Source organism: Orycteropus afer, unplaced genomic scaffold (genome assembly GCF_000298275.1).
Source record: "Orycteropus afer afer isolate SDZICR_OR568_19922 unplaced genomic scaffold, OryAfe1.0 scaffold00059, whole genome shotgun sequence".
NCBI classification, from domain to species: domain Eukaryota; kingdom Metazoa; phylum Chordata; class Mammalia; order Tubulidentata; family Orycteropodidae; genus Orycteropus; species Orycteropus afer.
This window is the reverse complement of record NW_006921646.1, coordinates 4,577,136-4,593,839: the sequence shown is the minus strand read 5'-3', so window position 1 is coordinate 4,593,839 and position 16,704 is coordinate 4,577,136. Positions and strand designations below refer to the sequence as shown.

Here is a 16,704-nt window from a genome sequence, read left to right as displayed (position 1 = left end):
GCCATGTGAAGAATCCAGATGCGCTAAAAAGCTTGAGACCTTTCTCAAAGCATCTTCTTATACACTGAAAGCAGACCACATCCCTAAGGCAGCTACTCAGCTCCTCACAGTAGATTCCACCATGGAGTTGACTACCAGTCTCATCATGGGCAAAGATTACATACAGCTACCCAACCACTCAAAACCAGGCCTAGCTAAGTTGACAAATAACCTTAACTAACACACACTTCTGTCGGCCTTCTTTCAATATCTCCACTACCTCATAAATGCCTTGTTTCACTGTCTACATAACACTTAGATTTAAATTTTTTAAAAATGGATTTAATTCTTATTTGTACTGCATATTGTTGTTGTTGTTAGGTGCCATTGAGTTGTTTCTGACTCATAGCGACCCTATGCACAGCAAAACAAAACACCCCTGATCCTGTGCCAGCTCCATGATCCTTGCTATACTTGCCCACCGTCGCAGCCACCATGTCAATCCATCTCGTTGAAGGCCTTCCCCTCTTTTGTCGACCCTCCACCTTCCCAAGCATGACATCCTTCTCCAGTACTGTATATAGTATTTTCAAATGGAATCCAGTTTCTTACAATATAACGTTCACAATGACAGCAAGAACATCAGATGTAATTAATACAACTGTTACAAGTACGTTCGATTCATAGCTTTCCTGTTCCTAAAAATTTCCAAAGAGGCTTAAAATCTAAATGATATACAAAAAACTTTATCAATAGATAAGTAGCCCAGAATGAAGAAGTTATTTAATTGAACGCTTACTTTGCCTTACAGAATTTACAGTTCAAGAACTTTTATGTATTTTCATAAAAATCTCACGCAGACTGGAAAAAGAAATCATGGTAAGATTCATTAGGGACATTAGCCAAGGCCTGGGACTCAGAATGGCAACACACATGCCAGGTACTGACTAGTCCTCCTTTGGCCCAATTCCTTCTGCAAAAGCTTCGATATCACCAAAACAAAAATGTTTTTCACAACTGTTTCAGTTTTTATTAGACTGTTGAAAATTTACATTTCAATAATGTGGAAATTCACTTACATATGCAATCTAAAAATCCAAAACCATGTTGTGATTAAAATGTGAAATGCCATTAATCTTCATTTGCAACAAATTCCACTTGAAAATAGAATGTTTTATAAGCTATTTCTTCATAGAAACTTTAAAAGCTACATCGATATAGTTAACATACTTCTTTGACTGCAAATGTGAAGTGATACACAGTACTTCTACATCAAGAGCAATGGCTATACCATCTTGCTGCAAAAATATTACATGTGGATTACTTTATTTCTTTTAAAAGGTTTTTCCAAAAAGCCTCCTTAGAACATTATCACTATTTTCCCTACATTTGTATGACTGAAAGTTTCAGTAACAAATGTTTTTGAAAAGTTATCACTTAATATTAAAACTCCTTTCAAACAAATCTGAAATATTACATAGATTAACCATATATTGCATTGTAACAATGTAACCATCACTCAACTTTGCCTTGCCGATACAATTAAAAGGCTTTTCTTACAGTAACAGTGTTCATAAGTTTCCTATCCAGAGAAACCAGTTGCTGCTGAGTCAGACTCATGGCGACCCAACGTGTATCAGAGTAGAGCTGTGCTCCATAAGATTTTAATGGCTGACTTTTCAGAAGTAGAACACCAGACATTTTTTTAAAACCACCTCTGGGTGAACTCATATCTCCAACCTTCTAGTTAGCAGGTGAGTGTGTTAACTGTTTGCCTTACCCAGGAACTCCTCTATCCAGAAGAGACCCTACCAACATATGCTATGAACACAACTAGAGAAGTACATGGCAGATATTAGTGTATCTTCACAACTTTTGGCATTTTCTCAGTCTATGTTATGGATTGAATTGTGTGCCCCCAAAAATATTATTATGTAATTATCCTCCATTTTGTGATCTGATGTAATTATTCCATGTGTTATAAACTCTAACTTTTATGATGTTAAAAATGAGGCAGGATTAGCGGTAGTTATATTAATGAAAAACCAAACCAAACCAAACTCACTGCTGTGGAGTCAGCTCTGACTCATAGTGATCCCTCCTTGGGTTTCTGAGGCGGTATCACTACGGAAATAGATTGCCCAATCTTCCTTCCAGCCTTCTGGTTAGCAGTAAAATGCCTCAGGTACTAGGCTACCAGAGCTCCTTATATTAATGAAGCAAGATACAATCTACAGGATAAGGTTGTATCTTGAGTCAAACTTTTTTGAGATATAAAAGAGATTAAACAAGTGGGTACAGATAGGGCCCTCAGTACCACCAAGAATGAAGAGCTGTCAGGACCACAGTTGCACGGAACATCAAGCTCAATTGGCATAACATACTGGGATCTTAAAAGCTTGCAAGCTGCTATCTAGATACAATGATGGGTCTCTCCTTGTCCAGAGCAAAGAAGTATGAAGAAAATAAAAAATTCATGTAAACAATTAGTCCTAGCAACTGGTACACCAAGCGACCTGCAGCCTATACAACGATGAGACCAGAAGAACTAGATAGTGCCCAGCTACCACTGTCAACCACTTGGAGGGGGATCTGTGTAGGAGATCCTGGATAGAGAGGGAGAACAATGTGGAACAAGGGGAACAAAACCAATCAAATATTGAAAAAAAAAAAAAGGGGGGGGACCAGGTTTGCTGGTCCGATAGAGCCTGGTGGAACCACTGAGACTATGGCCCCTAGCTGTCCCTCAGGTCTGGAATTGAACCCACATCTGTGGCTTCCACATATAAACTCTCAAATGTTTTCAGATCTTATTCTCAAATTTGAGGTTGAGTACATCTCTGAAATGATAAGGAAATTATTAAAATATAATTGAGGGACCAAATTCTTGATAAGTTGCTATCATGTTATGGATAACTGAAAGCGTTTCTACAAGTTAAAATACATATTTATTCAACAACTATTAGATAGGAACAAAGAACTACTACAATCAGCCACATAATACAGAGAATATGTAAAGACACTAAACTGTGTAAAGTATTATTCCTTCATGTGTCTGTTTCCCAATTTAGACTGTGAGGGAGAGCAGAAGCTACAGTTTTTTACCTTTTTATCCTTAGTACCTAGCTCAGTGGATACCACATAAGCAAGATTAACTATATACTAAAGCAAAGAGTTTCTGACTTGCAGGAACTGAGAAATCTAGCTAGGGAGGCAGGATGAACAGGCACACACCCACACACACAATTAAATACTAAAGACTTTTATAATGCAACAGATTTGCTTCCTCTAATCTGTTCTGCATACACCAGCACATCAATCTTAATACTGTCTTGTTATTTCACAACTGAGAAACTGGAATAGCTCTCCATAGCCTAGAAGTGGTTCTAGCTGCAAATGAGAATCACTCGTAGACTTTTTAAAAGTGCAGTTGCCGAAGTCCCATTCCAGATCTAATTCTATTTCTGGGCATCTGCCCATCCACAATCTCCTCCAGTGTGAAGCACAATCAGAACGAGAACCACAATCGGGTTTACCCTATCTGAGACGTTCCTCCGATCAGGCCAGTCCTCATATCCATTCTCTTAAGTTTTCTCCTGTTCTAAAAATGTCCACTTGCCTTCTCTCTAAATACTACTGGAGGTTCAAACCCACTAGCCACTCCTCGGAAGGAAAATGGGGCAATCTACTACCGTAGTGATACTGCCTCGGAAACCCAAGGAGGGGTCGCTACGAGTTGGGTCCGATCGACGGCACATAGCAACAACAACAATAACTATCAAAATGGGAGCTCTGGTAGCGTAGTGCCTAAGGCATTTGACCGTTAACCAGAAAGCTGGTGGTTCAAACCCACCAGCTACTCCTTGGAAGGAATACTGGGCAATCTACTCCAAAGAGATACCACCTCCGAAATGCAAGGAGGGGCTACTATGAGTTGAATCAATTTGAGGGCAATGAGTTTGGTTTTTTGGTATCCTTCAAAATAATCTTCAAATCCTTCCTCCTTTGTGAAATCAATCTAACCAATGTAACCCTCAAAGTCCTAAGTCTCTACACAAATCATTACTTTTTTTATATGCACAGTTCACTAATATTTTAGGTCTACTAATTTTGTCTCTTTAACTAGATTATAAAATTTTTAAACATTTCTTTTATATACTGGCAGGCATTTAACACCATCTGATGGATGACTGGCACATTTCCCTTACTACAGTAAACTTAAAACATAAATACGAGTATTATACAACATACACACAAATTTCAGACTTTGAAAATTATGTTGCCTTAATATCTAGAGCTATAGATGTTTTCAGGTAATCGGCTCTTTCCCTGGTTGTAATTTTATACCATCACTCACTAGCACTAATGTTAAACTTCCTTCAAATATTAGCTTATGTACCTAACTGAATGAACCATGCAAGTTCAACAAATCCATCCCAACAAATCCATCCCAAGTGAAGTTCATGCTACATTTCTGAAAGCATCCTCAAGAAATGTGTGGGAAGGTAATTGAGAGAAAGCATAATACACTGCATTTCAACAGACCTGGAATCCAAAGGGTCCAACTTCCTTGAGATTAGGTTTGAAAGTACAAATGTGGAAGTATATGGACAAAGGTAATTGTTGAAACTGAATCAGGTAATGGGTTCAAAAGGAATAGACACATGAAGAGAAGAGCAAATTTAAGACTGGATTATGGAGCAAATGGGAAAAAGGGGGAAGAAAATTGATCAAAGAATGAAATACATGAAATGAGAGAAACACAATGGAAAATCAGAACAGCAGACTACTTTAATGAAGTATTAAAAAAATATAAAGCAGAACATTAAATATAAAAGTTTATGTATTGTGCCACTGACAGAAAGACCTACATGCAGAACACCTACCCCAGGGTGATGCACCCAGCTACTCTAGGGAGATGCATCCCTTAGAGCAATCAGCCATGAGACACCAGAGGGGCAGCATTCACATAGAGGGAAAGCTGGACAGACAGGAGTGCACAGTTAAGAAGGGCACAGGGAGGGGGTAGTCAGCGGAAGAGAAGGGGAGAGCTTTTTATGGTTGGGGTGGTAATTAGGGTGTAAAATCAAATATGCATGAACTGTTGAATGTAAAACAAATTTACATTGTAAAATTGCAGCCAAAGCACAATAAATAAATAAATTTTAAAAAATAAATACATAAAATTAGTCACTGACTCACAACCTCAAAGTCATTAAAATACTATTACAGATAATTTTCAGGAAACTGCATTATATCTTGTATCTTACAAGGCACTAGAATATATAATGTGCCTAGATAGCACATTCTGTATCAAATAAAGCCAACCTTCCTAAGTTACTGCTACCTAAACCCTGCAAGATTACCTGAAAATAATTGTCTGCTCTGTTCAGTACTTTAAAAAATAAGCACTTTGCCACATCTACTGCGAGAATGAAGACCATTCTCAGCAATCAGACTGTCGACATTCCGGAAAATGTCGACATCACTCTGAAGGGACACACAGTTATTGTGAAGGGTCCCAGAGGAACCTTGCGGAGGGACTTCAATCACATCAACGTAGAACTCAGTCTCCTTGGAAAGAAAAAGAAGAGGCTTCGTGTTGACAAATGGTGGGGAAATAGAAAGGAACTGGCTACAGTTAGGACTATCTGTAGTCATGTACAGAACATGATCAAGGGTGTTACACTGGGCTTCCGTTACAAGATGAGGTCTGTGTATGCTCACTTCCCCATCAACGTCGTTATTCAGGAGAGCGGATCTCTTGTTGAAATCCGAAACTTCTTGGGTGAAAAATACATCCGCAGGGTTCGAATGAGACCAGGTGTTGCTTGTTCAGTATCTCAAGCCCAGAAAGATGAGTTAATTCTTGAAGGAAACAACATTGAACTTGTTGTTGAAATTCAGCTGCTTTAATTCAGCAAGCCACGACCGTTAAAAACAAGGATATACGGAAATTTTTGGATGGTATCTATGTCTCTGAAAAAGGAACTGTTCAGCAGGCTGATGAATAAGATCTAAGAGTTGTCCATCTACGGAAACAAGGCCAGATGATGCCTATGAAATATGGGTGATAATTTTGATGCAATAAAATCCATTTATTCATTTGGGTCTTTTTATTTTTTAAAATTTGTCTCTATCCTAAATTCTAATGAAGATTTGTAGTCTTCAGTCAAACTGATGATGCTTTCCAACTAATTGAAGAGTAACGATTCAGAAATAAACTAGTGCAAAGAACACAGTAACAGAAGGAAAAAAATAATAATAATAAGCAAAGCCTTCCCAGATGCAAGAACCTTAAAAAATGTACAGGAATTGAATTTTGACTATACTACTCTCCCTCCTTAGTTAATTTACAGCTCACTCTGTGGTTTTTTAAGCAGCACTATAGTTCTAGGAGTTTGAAAATGCTAGATATTAAAAAAAAGAACAGAAAGCGCCCAGAAAAGAATACCAGAAGAAATATTAAGGAAAATACTACCAATTTGGAGTTTAAGCCAATGTCCCAAAATAATGTTCCTTTCCAAAAACATTCAAAACACATTAAGTTGGGCCATGACAATGGCAAAAAGCAATTATTTATGAAAAACAGATTTCCTTCACTACCATAAATTGTTTCTCAATTGTGTCAATGACATGTGCTGCCTCTCAAAAGCATGCTCTGTGAGTTCGCTCATCCAGTAGACTTTTCGGATTACTAGTATCTAAGAAGGAGCTATGGTACCATAGTGCCTAAGGCACTTGACTGCTAACCAGAAGGCTGGGCAGTTCAAACCCACCAGCCACTCCTTGGAAGGAAGGTTGGGCAATCTACTTCCGTAGTGATACCACCTCAGAAACCCAAGGAGTGGTTGCTATAGTCAGGTCTGACTCGAGGGCATATAACAACAACAACAACAACATCTAAGAAGCCAGTTCAAACCCATCAGTCACTCCACTGGAGAAAGATGTGGCACTGTGCTTCTGTAAAGATTTACAGCCTTGGAAATACAATGGGGCAATTATACTCTATCCTATAAGGTCACTATGAGTTGGAATTGACTAGATGGTAAGGGGTATAGTATCTAGGAAGGTCCACTGTTATTCTCCTGGAAATAATGAAAATCATGTTTAGAGAGGTCCCAACTAATAAAGGAGAAAACCTTTATATAGCTTCTATCTTCATGGCTGGGAGCTCTGGTGGCATAGTGCTAAGACATTTGTCTGCTAACCAGAAGGCTGGTGGTTCAAACCCACCAGCCACTCCTCAGAAGGAAGGTTGGGCAATCTACTTCCGTAGTGATACCTTCTCAGAAACCCAAGGAGGGGTCACTATGAGTCAGGTCCAACTTGACAGCAGTGCATTTGTTTTTTTTTTGGTTTATTTTCATGGCAATGGAAGGTTCAAGTTATCCTATCCAGTTTTTACTCATGGCTAATCAATCTAAATATACAGAGTTATTATAAGAGGCTTTCGATCAAGAGCAATTTTGCCACCCAGGGGACATGTGACAATGTCTAGAGACAATTCAGGTTGTCACAACTAGGGACTGCTACTGGCCATGTAGCGGGTAGGAGAAAGGGAATCTGTTAAACATCCTATAATACATACAATAGCCCCACAACACAGAATTATGAGGCCTAAATTTCAGCAGTGCTAAGATTGAGAAATCCTGTACTTTGGGGAATGTAAACACAGCTTGATAAATGCACACAGTACCTACCGCCTGTTCCCTTAATTTGCTAATTTATTCCCTTTTGCCCCTTTTGTATCAGTGTCGTTTAATCTGTCGAGACTGATAATTTCAAGGCAGATCACTTAAAGTATAAGGCACTTGAATGCTAAACGAGGAATCAGAAAATGAAGCAAGTCCAACTTACAATGTCAAATGAGAGCATGGCATTATCAAAAGTGTACCAGTGTAAAATGCCAACATAAATATTTACTTCAGTTACTAAGATCATTATGGCATTGAATCTTATTGTACCAGATAAAGGAAGGTAACTAAGATATTCACCAGCATTTGGTAGCCTGGACAAGAAAAAACTAAATAGAAAGCTACCCATAAGTCTAAATTCAATAAGGTTCAAGATAGCTTAAGCTCTAGATGAAGGATTTGTCAGAGGCAGGGGGAAAATGAAAGAAAGAACTCTTGGAGATGCTAAGGATAAAGCAGTAACCACGGAAAATAATCTGGCATCATTGCGAGTTTAAGGAGGAGAAAGATAATTAAGGACAGAGAGTCAACCTCATTTATTTCTGGGAATCTCCAACAGGGATGAGGAAGTTTTAACAAGAAAGATGAGTTTAATATACACTTGCATAAACCAGACACCTCAAGCTGAGTGTGTCACAGTTAAGACTAAAGGCATAATTAAGGTGCATGATTTGTAGGTGAACAGTCACAGCAGAGACACTACCTCAAGTGGAAGTGTGGAGCTGGGTTAAGGATCTTCCCCTAAAACACATCCTCTATTCCTCTGCCCTCAACAGATCAAAAGAAGTTTTGACTTCCTGTGGGCACATGCTGATGTCATTCCTTTCTGTATCTCAGTCATTGGATGGATTCTCCAACACACATTTCAAACAAACATCCTTGCATGAAGTTGCCCTAGAAAAAGTACCAGGTATATTACTGAATTTGAGAGAAACACAGAAGAATCTAAAAGATTTCAAAAGCAGGATAAGAAATACAAAGGTAGATGGCAACCTATGCTGAAAGGATGCAGAAAAGATACAGTGGACTTCTAAAGCAATCTACAAGAAAATATAAATGTGTCCCCTCTAGACTAGTATTTTCAAAAACAAGGATCCTCCAGATTTTTTTTTTTTTTTAATCTTTATAAACATAATACCTAGCATAGCACCTGAAACTGACACTACTGAATTAGGAATCGTAGGAAAAAAAGGGGAGGGGAACAATTTGCATGCTTTTTCTAATGTGGCCATGTGCTGTGTATATGCCTACACTCTGGGCCACAAGCTTGAAAAGCTTAGGAAAGGGATGCATACTTTTGGATAGACTGACAACAAGGCATGCGTATGCACACACCTTCTTCATGTAACAGGCATAGTGACAGTATCACCAATGCCTAAGAGGAGAAGGTTTTGAAGAAAACAAGAAATTCTATAACAATATCACTCAAAGTAACAGGAGCCAACATGTTCAGGGTCTGAAGTTACTCAGACAGCAGGTCTAGACAAAATAAACATTTGCTCTATTACCTTTTTGTTATGTTGCCATGGGAATCTATGTTTGCAGGAAAACTTATTTTTCTGCCAGATGATAGAGCAGTAAAAGGGGCACAACTTTGAAGAAAGAAAGGAGCTTATAAATGTAAAGGCAGGGAAAACAATAAATCTGATAGGTTTTTATAGGGTCACATAGCTATAGAATCTTTCAATCTACAAAACTCATTCAAGTTAATAAACAGAGAAGTCTTTGTGGCCTCATAGCCAAGACATCAGTGAACAGGTAACAACAGTGTGTCCTCTATTAAAATTATTACAGTGGGGGAAAAGGAGGGATGTACAGCAAATAAAAGCACTGTGCTACCAGAGCTAAATAAAACAGAAAACAAATGAGATCTGAAATGCTTAAATGCTGAGGGAAGGTAAAAATGAATTTTAAAATATGACCCAATCGTAAGGAGAAACCTAGAAGCCCAGAGAAGTTAGGAAACACTGAACCTGTCATCAGGCTAATCCTTTGTCAGCTTAAGTCTAGAGCTAATCTCTTAGCTCCTTCCTTTTGGCAATAAAACCTGAAAACGTAAAGTAAGCCCATGTTAAAGAGTAGGACTGGATACCCTGAGTTTCCAAGGTTCACCAAAAGAGCTGGCTCTAGTACTCTGGGCCTGCTGGAATGGGAGTAGAGGGTCTGGGTCAGGGCTTTGTGTAAGAATGCTCCACATACCTTTGCCTCTCCTCCTCCAACTCCTAACTGACTGGCCTCTAGCTCATTCAGGTATAGCCATACCAATCCCCTCCTTGGATTTCCGAAGTGGTATCACTAGGGAAGTAGTTGTCCAATTTTCCTTCCGAGGAGTGGCTGGTGGGTTTGAACTGCCAGCCTTTTGGTTAGCAGTCAAATGCCTTAGGCACTACGCCATCAGCGCTCCTTAGATATTCCTGGGAAACACTAACCACTCTCATGTCTCATGGCCATTGTACCTGCTGCTCCCTCCATGCAGAATGTTCATCCCTCCCTATCCCATCCATATCCAACTCATGCATTCCCTTACCTCCTTCAAGTCTTTGTTCAATGTCACTTTATAACTGAAGCTTACCCTGACCACCCTTGTTAAAAATGCACCACAGCCACCCCAGTACTACTCAGCACTTTCCTTGCTTCATTTTCTCATAGCACTTATCACGTGACATACAATTAAAATCTACTTATTTACTGTCTAGGTCCACTACTACTTTCCCCCACCCTGGAATATATAGAATCTTAAGGACAGAAATGTTTGTTTTGTTCAAACTCTATCTCTAGTATTTAAAGAATGACTCATATGTAATAGATGCTCAAGTTATCTATGTAACATATGGAGTCCTGTCCACAAGTAAATTAGCATGAACCTATCTTCCACCCCTTTTCTCTCTGGAATACTGTGCCCTACAATATTCCAAAGTTCAAAAAATGGCACTAAAATCTATCCACCTGTTCAAGGCTAAAACATAAGAATCACCTTGGTCTCTTCCTTCTTATGAACTTCTTTCTCCCACATTCAACCTGGGAGTGGAGTGTGTCCAGACCCAAGATCTATTGGTCAAAAGTGCAAAATTTATAGACCACCATCCTCCTCTTCCCTAGAGTAAGTTCCTAAAAGCTTTCATTGTTGGGGAACTGGTTAATTTTATAAATTCTTAACATATATTTATTTAATTTATGGAAGCACTGTTCTATAAGAACAGTGTTAAGAATGAAAAGACGAAATAGTTCTAATATCCAGTTTCTTTCAGGAAACACATTCCGAGTATAAAGAAGTGTTTGCTTTGTTTTGTTTTGGTCCTGGAGAAATGCATGTATAACTTCTAAGTATACTACAACTATGAGGAAAAAACCCTAGGTTCCAAGTCAGGGGAACCTACTTTATAATGAGGTTTTTTGAGCTCTACAGTAACTATATCTCTTGGATAAGAACAAATTTATACCAGATTTCACAGTGCAGTAAAGAGCCAGAATCCAATGTATTTTCAAAGGCCCCAAAAGGCAGTTAGCTCTATTTATCCTATACTTATAACACAAACATGTACAGGTAGTCTCAACTCAACATAAACGTACACTGAATAATTTCAAACCAACAGAATTCATAAATTCAGGAATTAACTATTTGTACTGCCTTATTATTCTTTGGGAAAAAAAAAAGTTTAATATGGCCAATGACTTCATTTTTTGGTTTATCAATTCTGAGGAAGAGACTTTAATGGGTTAAGTCACTACCCCTCAGATTAGCTATGTACTGGTGGGACTAGTCTGGACCTTCACAGCTCCATCACAAGTGACTCAGCAACCACTTTCTTCACAAAAGGAGGAATGGAGGAAGCGGACTACACAAGCAAAGGTGACACAACACAACTTCAGCAACCCAGAAACACAGGAAAAGAGATTGCTAAAATGTTGAAACCCCAGAACTAAAACCAAAGTAGCACTGACCAGTATACCATTCTTTTAGTTCCTCATCTATGAAAGTGCGTTAATAACATCAGCCTCCATAGAACTAGTGAGGACTAAATGATAATGTTTTCAGTAACAGAGTTTGTAAACTGTAAAATCTTATGAAAATGTAATTTACTGCTAAAGTGAGAGTGATCTAACTTAGCAAATACTCTATGATCTGAGCCTAGGAACTCTAACATTAATTTCCCAAACACAAAGAATTCTTCCAGCTTTGAATTCTAAGCCTCAGGGGTTCACCTCTATCTGCAATGTTGTCTATGAAGGGCAAAATCAATATAGATCATCTTTGAGACTGAGCTAGATGGAGATCAAAAGCAGACTATTACTCAGTATCAAGAAATTACTCCAGCAGAATTGGAAAGCCAGAGGTCCAGAATACCCTTATTTTAAAATAAGAGTGAGTGGAAAAGTATAAGTGGAAAAACACAATTAGATAAATAAAATATGACTATAGCCAAGTGGACTGAACTTACTCTTAACTTATACCTCAATAATACAAATATTTGCTATTAATTATGTTTAAATCTTTGTTACCAGCACTGAGGGTATTCAACCACCTTGCTTTTAGTGACAAAGAAAAGGGAATAAGAAGAAACAGCAACATGCACCTACTGTCTATCAGCAATAGAAAAGTGAAGGGCACAACTTCATTGATCAGGAGTCAAGAATGTCATCTTTACACACCCAAAAACGATATATTTTACTTGTACCCAGGCCTATTCCACAAGAAAGATTTAAAACGTGAATGGCCAAGAAACTAAACATTTTTTAAAAACACAAAATGTAGCTTCACTTATTTTTATTATATTTATAATATTATACATAATCCTGTTCCACAAAGCATTTTAGACTTCTCAGTATATTTTGCCATTCCTTTACTGAAGGTTTTATTATACCTAGGTTATAAAGTTAGATTGTCTTGTGCTGCCTTCTTCAGCACTCTATCTCAAGAACCTAGGCTGCTAACTGGTTCATAGCTGGTGTTCAATAAATACTGCTGGATAAATGATTGAATGTGATCTCACAGTAGGTCTCAACTCTTATCATCCTATCCCCTCCCATAACCAACAGTAAGAGACTGGAAAAAACATACCCCAGAGGAAAGGCATTTAAGTTCCTGTTTATATTTCCTTAAACTCACCACAAAGATTCTCCCCTTCTGTCCCAAAACCACAAAATCAATGCTTTGCAACAACGTATTCTTAAACAATTTTGCTTCATTTCCCCTCACAGACAATTTACAAAGTTCCTTAAAACTGCAAGGTTTAGTTTAGTTCCCTTTCATCTTAAACAAGGAAAGATAAATTTGTAAAACCCTATCAAGTGTTTTAGTCTGATTCCTTAATCTTTGATTCATAGTTGGCTGTCACACAGGGTATTTGCTTTTCGCTACATTCTACAAATTAAAATAATGAAAACAAGCTTAAAGAAAAAAAAAGTTACTCATCAAAGTGAACACACCTCCTTAGAGTAATCAAATTAGGAAACAAAGTAAGTTTTTCAATGATGCTGTACAGATACTCTTTTATTGGAACAGACTTCAGGTCCAAACCTAGAAACCACCAGAATTGTCATTACCTTATAGCTGCAACTCCTTCATATTTGATCTAAAACAGTATCACCAAACTGACTTCCTAATCTTTTTCATGACACTTGAAGCCAAATTTTCAAATCATTTGGATTCAATTTGACTTTTAGCTAATCCCTAAAATAAAATCTGCTCTCAAAAAATAAAGATGAAGAAAACTTATAAAGGCATCAAAGTAAATTCTACAAGACATTCTAAAAAAATGTTTTCTGTTACACCTCAAAACTTGGTAAGTGAAAGAATAACTTCAAATAGCTACTCTGAGATAACACTTATTTGTAAACCTAAGTTCTAGTATTTTCATTACCAAATCAGTTTATATTTGTTTATAGTTAATTTTCATGTAATTTCAGTTGTATCTTCCGCCACCACAGTGGAAGAATATTGCATCTTCTCTTCCTCTCTCACATACAAACACCAGTTGCCTTCCAGTAGACTCCGACTCATGACAATCCCATGTCAAAATAGAACTGTGCTCCACACAGGGTTTTAAATGGCTAAATTTTTCTAAAGGCGATCACCAGGCCTTTCTTCTGAGGCATCTCTGGGTAATGAACTTCGAACATCTCAGATAACAGTGCCAAGTACATTACCTGTTTGTACCACTCAGGGACTCTGGCTGTGTCTTATCCTCCCCCCCCCCCGCCCCCAAGATATTTAGTAGAACTACTACATAAAAACAAAAACAAACAAAAAAACTCAGCCTCCCTAAAAAGGCACACAAGAAACTTAACAGGGGTTGTTTCTGCATTCTGCAGCAGGGAAGAAGGTGGCTGGGGAACAAGAAAGAAAGGGAGGAGCACTTTTCACTAAACACAAATTTATAAAATGTGAAACAGATTACCTATTTATAAAAAGAAATCTGTTTAACAAAATTACTTCCAAATGTCAGATAAGCCAGAAATGTCTATAAGCCAGGAAAGTATAGCTCTAAGAAATGTAGAGTTTCTTAGCGACAGTTTATTATAAATCTTGATCGCTGGTCTGTTGTTGTTGTCGAGTCGGCCCCAACTCATAGTGACCCCTCCTTGGGTTTCCGAGGCAGTATCACTATGGAAGTAGGATTGCCCAACCTTCCTTCCGAGGAGTGGCTGGTGGGTTTGAACCGCCAGCCTTCTGGTTAGCAGTCAAGTGCTTTAGCCACTATGCTACCAGAGCTCCCGATCGCTGGTCTAGTGCAGAGCTATTCACTGCAATTGTAGAGAAGTCTTCCAAGTAATTTTTTTCAAGTTCACCTAAATTCCCTGTAAACCAAAAAACCAAACACATGCCATCGAGTCTGACCAACTCATAGCGGCCCCTCCTTGGGTTTCCAAGGCGGTATCTCTATGGAAGTAGATCTTCCAATCTTCCTTCCGAGGAATGGTTGGTGGGTTTGAACCGCTAGCCTTCTGGTTAACAGTCAAATGTTTTAGGCACTATGCCACCAGAGCTCCCTGTAGCTGAGTTAATCTGAGGTATCACTCCAATAAAGCTTAAAAGGAAACAAAAACCTAATACTACAAAAATAAATGTGTCAATTCAAAAATGAAGGTAAATTAATGAACTACAAAAGGAGCAATGATCCAAATGTAGCTTTGAAAATCAGCAAATCAAGAAATAGTATATAGCGAATGCAAAATGCTGCAAATTCTGTTAAAATATAAACTGTCATACTGTAAAAATGAGAGAAAGATGTCAAACATGGTGCCATCTGCAGCATAACTCAAGCAGCTTGAACTAGAAAATGCAATATGATCTGTTGCAGGACACAATTGCACAATCTCAATTACCCAGAAGATTCTACCAAACAGGAAATTCATGATGTGACTTTAAGGAACACAGGAATTACACTTAAAGATTAACACATTCAGAAACTGTAATATGTTCCTAAACAAAAAACTAATTTTACGGGCCCTTTTTCAAATGATAAATGCACATGAATTACTAAAACACAGGAAATGCTAATAATTTAATCTGATATTTAGTTTCAGATTAGGAGCACCCAGAAAATATCAAGTCAAAAATAATGTGTAAAAAACCTTGGAAAAGAGAGAAATCAGTGAACTATTTCAACTCCGGAAATAGTATGGTACCAATTTAAAACACATTCACAGTGTAAATTAAAGCTTGAAAAGTGTCTCTGCCTACTTTTGCTATATGCTATGAAAACCATCCTGCACCTCAGGTCATAAATGGAGGTAAGTTTCCGGCAAACACTCTTTAAGGGGCTTTTAAATTCCTATTGTAAGAATTATCACAATTCTCAGCATGGTTAACTTTTTGATCTTGACAGCATCCAAAGGTCCCGACTATCACTTGTTCCAAATGAGAAAGCTGTTTTTGCCAAACAATACTTAAATGACTAGAGGAATGTGACTAATCAGAGAGGCGGCCAGTTTCTCAAACGACAGTGTTCTTGCAGGCACTATCACCAGCTCCCCCTCCGCGAAAAGGAAATACGCCTTCTACAGAATCGGAAACACACCACTTCAAGCTGGCAGTGTTCACCGAGATAAAGTCGGTATTTTAAGCTCTATAGGTCGCTGCTAATTCAAAAAGAACGCTTCTCAAAACCAGTCTTCAACAGGGCTTTGCAAAAAAAAAAAAAAAAAGCCCGGGGAGAGCTCCCTTCCTTGTTAATTTTGTTCAGACGATCGCAGTCTACCAGTCGGGCTCTGCCCTTCTGCTTCTCCCGGTAGCTCCAGGGCTTGTCGGCTCAAAAGGCCAGCTCCAGAGACCCAAGGTGGGCGTACCTCGGAAGAGGACCCTTCTGTTCGACGCCAGCACGAAGATCCACAAGCAGAAGGCACCGTCGTCCCTGTCCTCTAAACCGCAGCCTTGTGAAAAGGCTTCCCTGTCCCTCGAGCAAAATGCGAGCCAGGGCCGATTTCCTCCAGTACCCCCCCGCCCTCAGCCCACCGTGGAACTGCGTCCAGCACACGACTGACCACTTGACGTGCAAATGGGGGTGAAAGGGTGCAAGAAAGAGTTTGAAGGGGCAGAGATGCCGTCCCCCGAGGAAAATTCCTGCCACTTGGCGCATCAATGAGCCGAGGGGGCAGGCCTGGCTTTCGGGACTAAGGGGCCACCCCTGCCCACTTGGCCTCTGGCCCAGCGACACTCACCACACCGAGCCATAGGCGCCGGAGCCCACTGGGGACAGGTTCTGATAGCGCTCAGGCACCTCCCAGACTGTCTTGTTCAGCTCCTGCCGGTAGAACGTGGGCCTCTCCTGAGACATCTTCCAGCGGCGGCCGCAGGGGAGGAGGTGGCCCTGCGTGACCCCCGCCTGCGCCTGCACCCGCTCCCGGACTCTCGCTGCCCGCCGAGCCTGGCCGGGACCCCGCTCTGGCCGCCCGCACAGGTGCGGCTGCTGCGGCCCCGCGGACTCCCGCGCGCGCGCGGCCCCTGTCAGCTGCAGCAGCTAGATGTGCCTCAGTGACAGGGGCGAGGCTGGCTAAGGGCAAGGGCGCGCTACCGGGTTCAGGGCTG

General features: G+C 39.5%; 2 protein-coding genes across 2 annotated transcripts in view; one reads left to right on the top strand and one right to left on the bottom strand.

Annotated features, from left to right (window-relative positions):
- The window catches only part of MAPK14 (mitogen-activated protein kinase 14), a 112,927-nt gene extending 96,474 nt beyond the window's left edge, over positions 1-16,453 (bottom strand). The window contains exon 1 of the mRNA XM_007939390.2: positions 16,338-16,453. Within this exon, the coding sequence (XP_007937581.1) occupies positions 16,338-16,453 (116 nt within the window). The remainder of the gene's footprint in view (positions 1-16,337) is intronic.
- Positions 5,413-5,993, top strand: LOC103195755 (60S ribosomal protein L9-like). Its single transcript, XM_007939389.2, is given in 2 exon segments — positions 5,413-5,877; positions 5,880-5,993. Coding segments are annotated over 2 exon segments (579 nt in total).
- Positions 16,454-16,704: the final 251 nt, after the last annotated feature.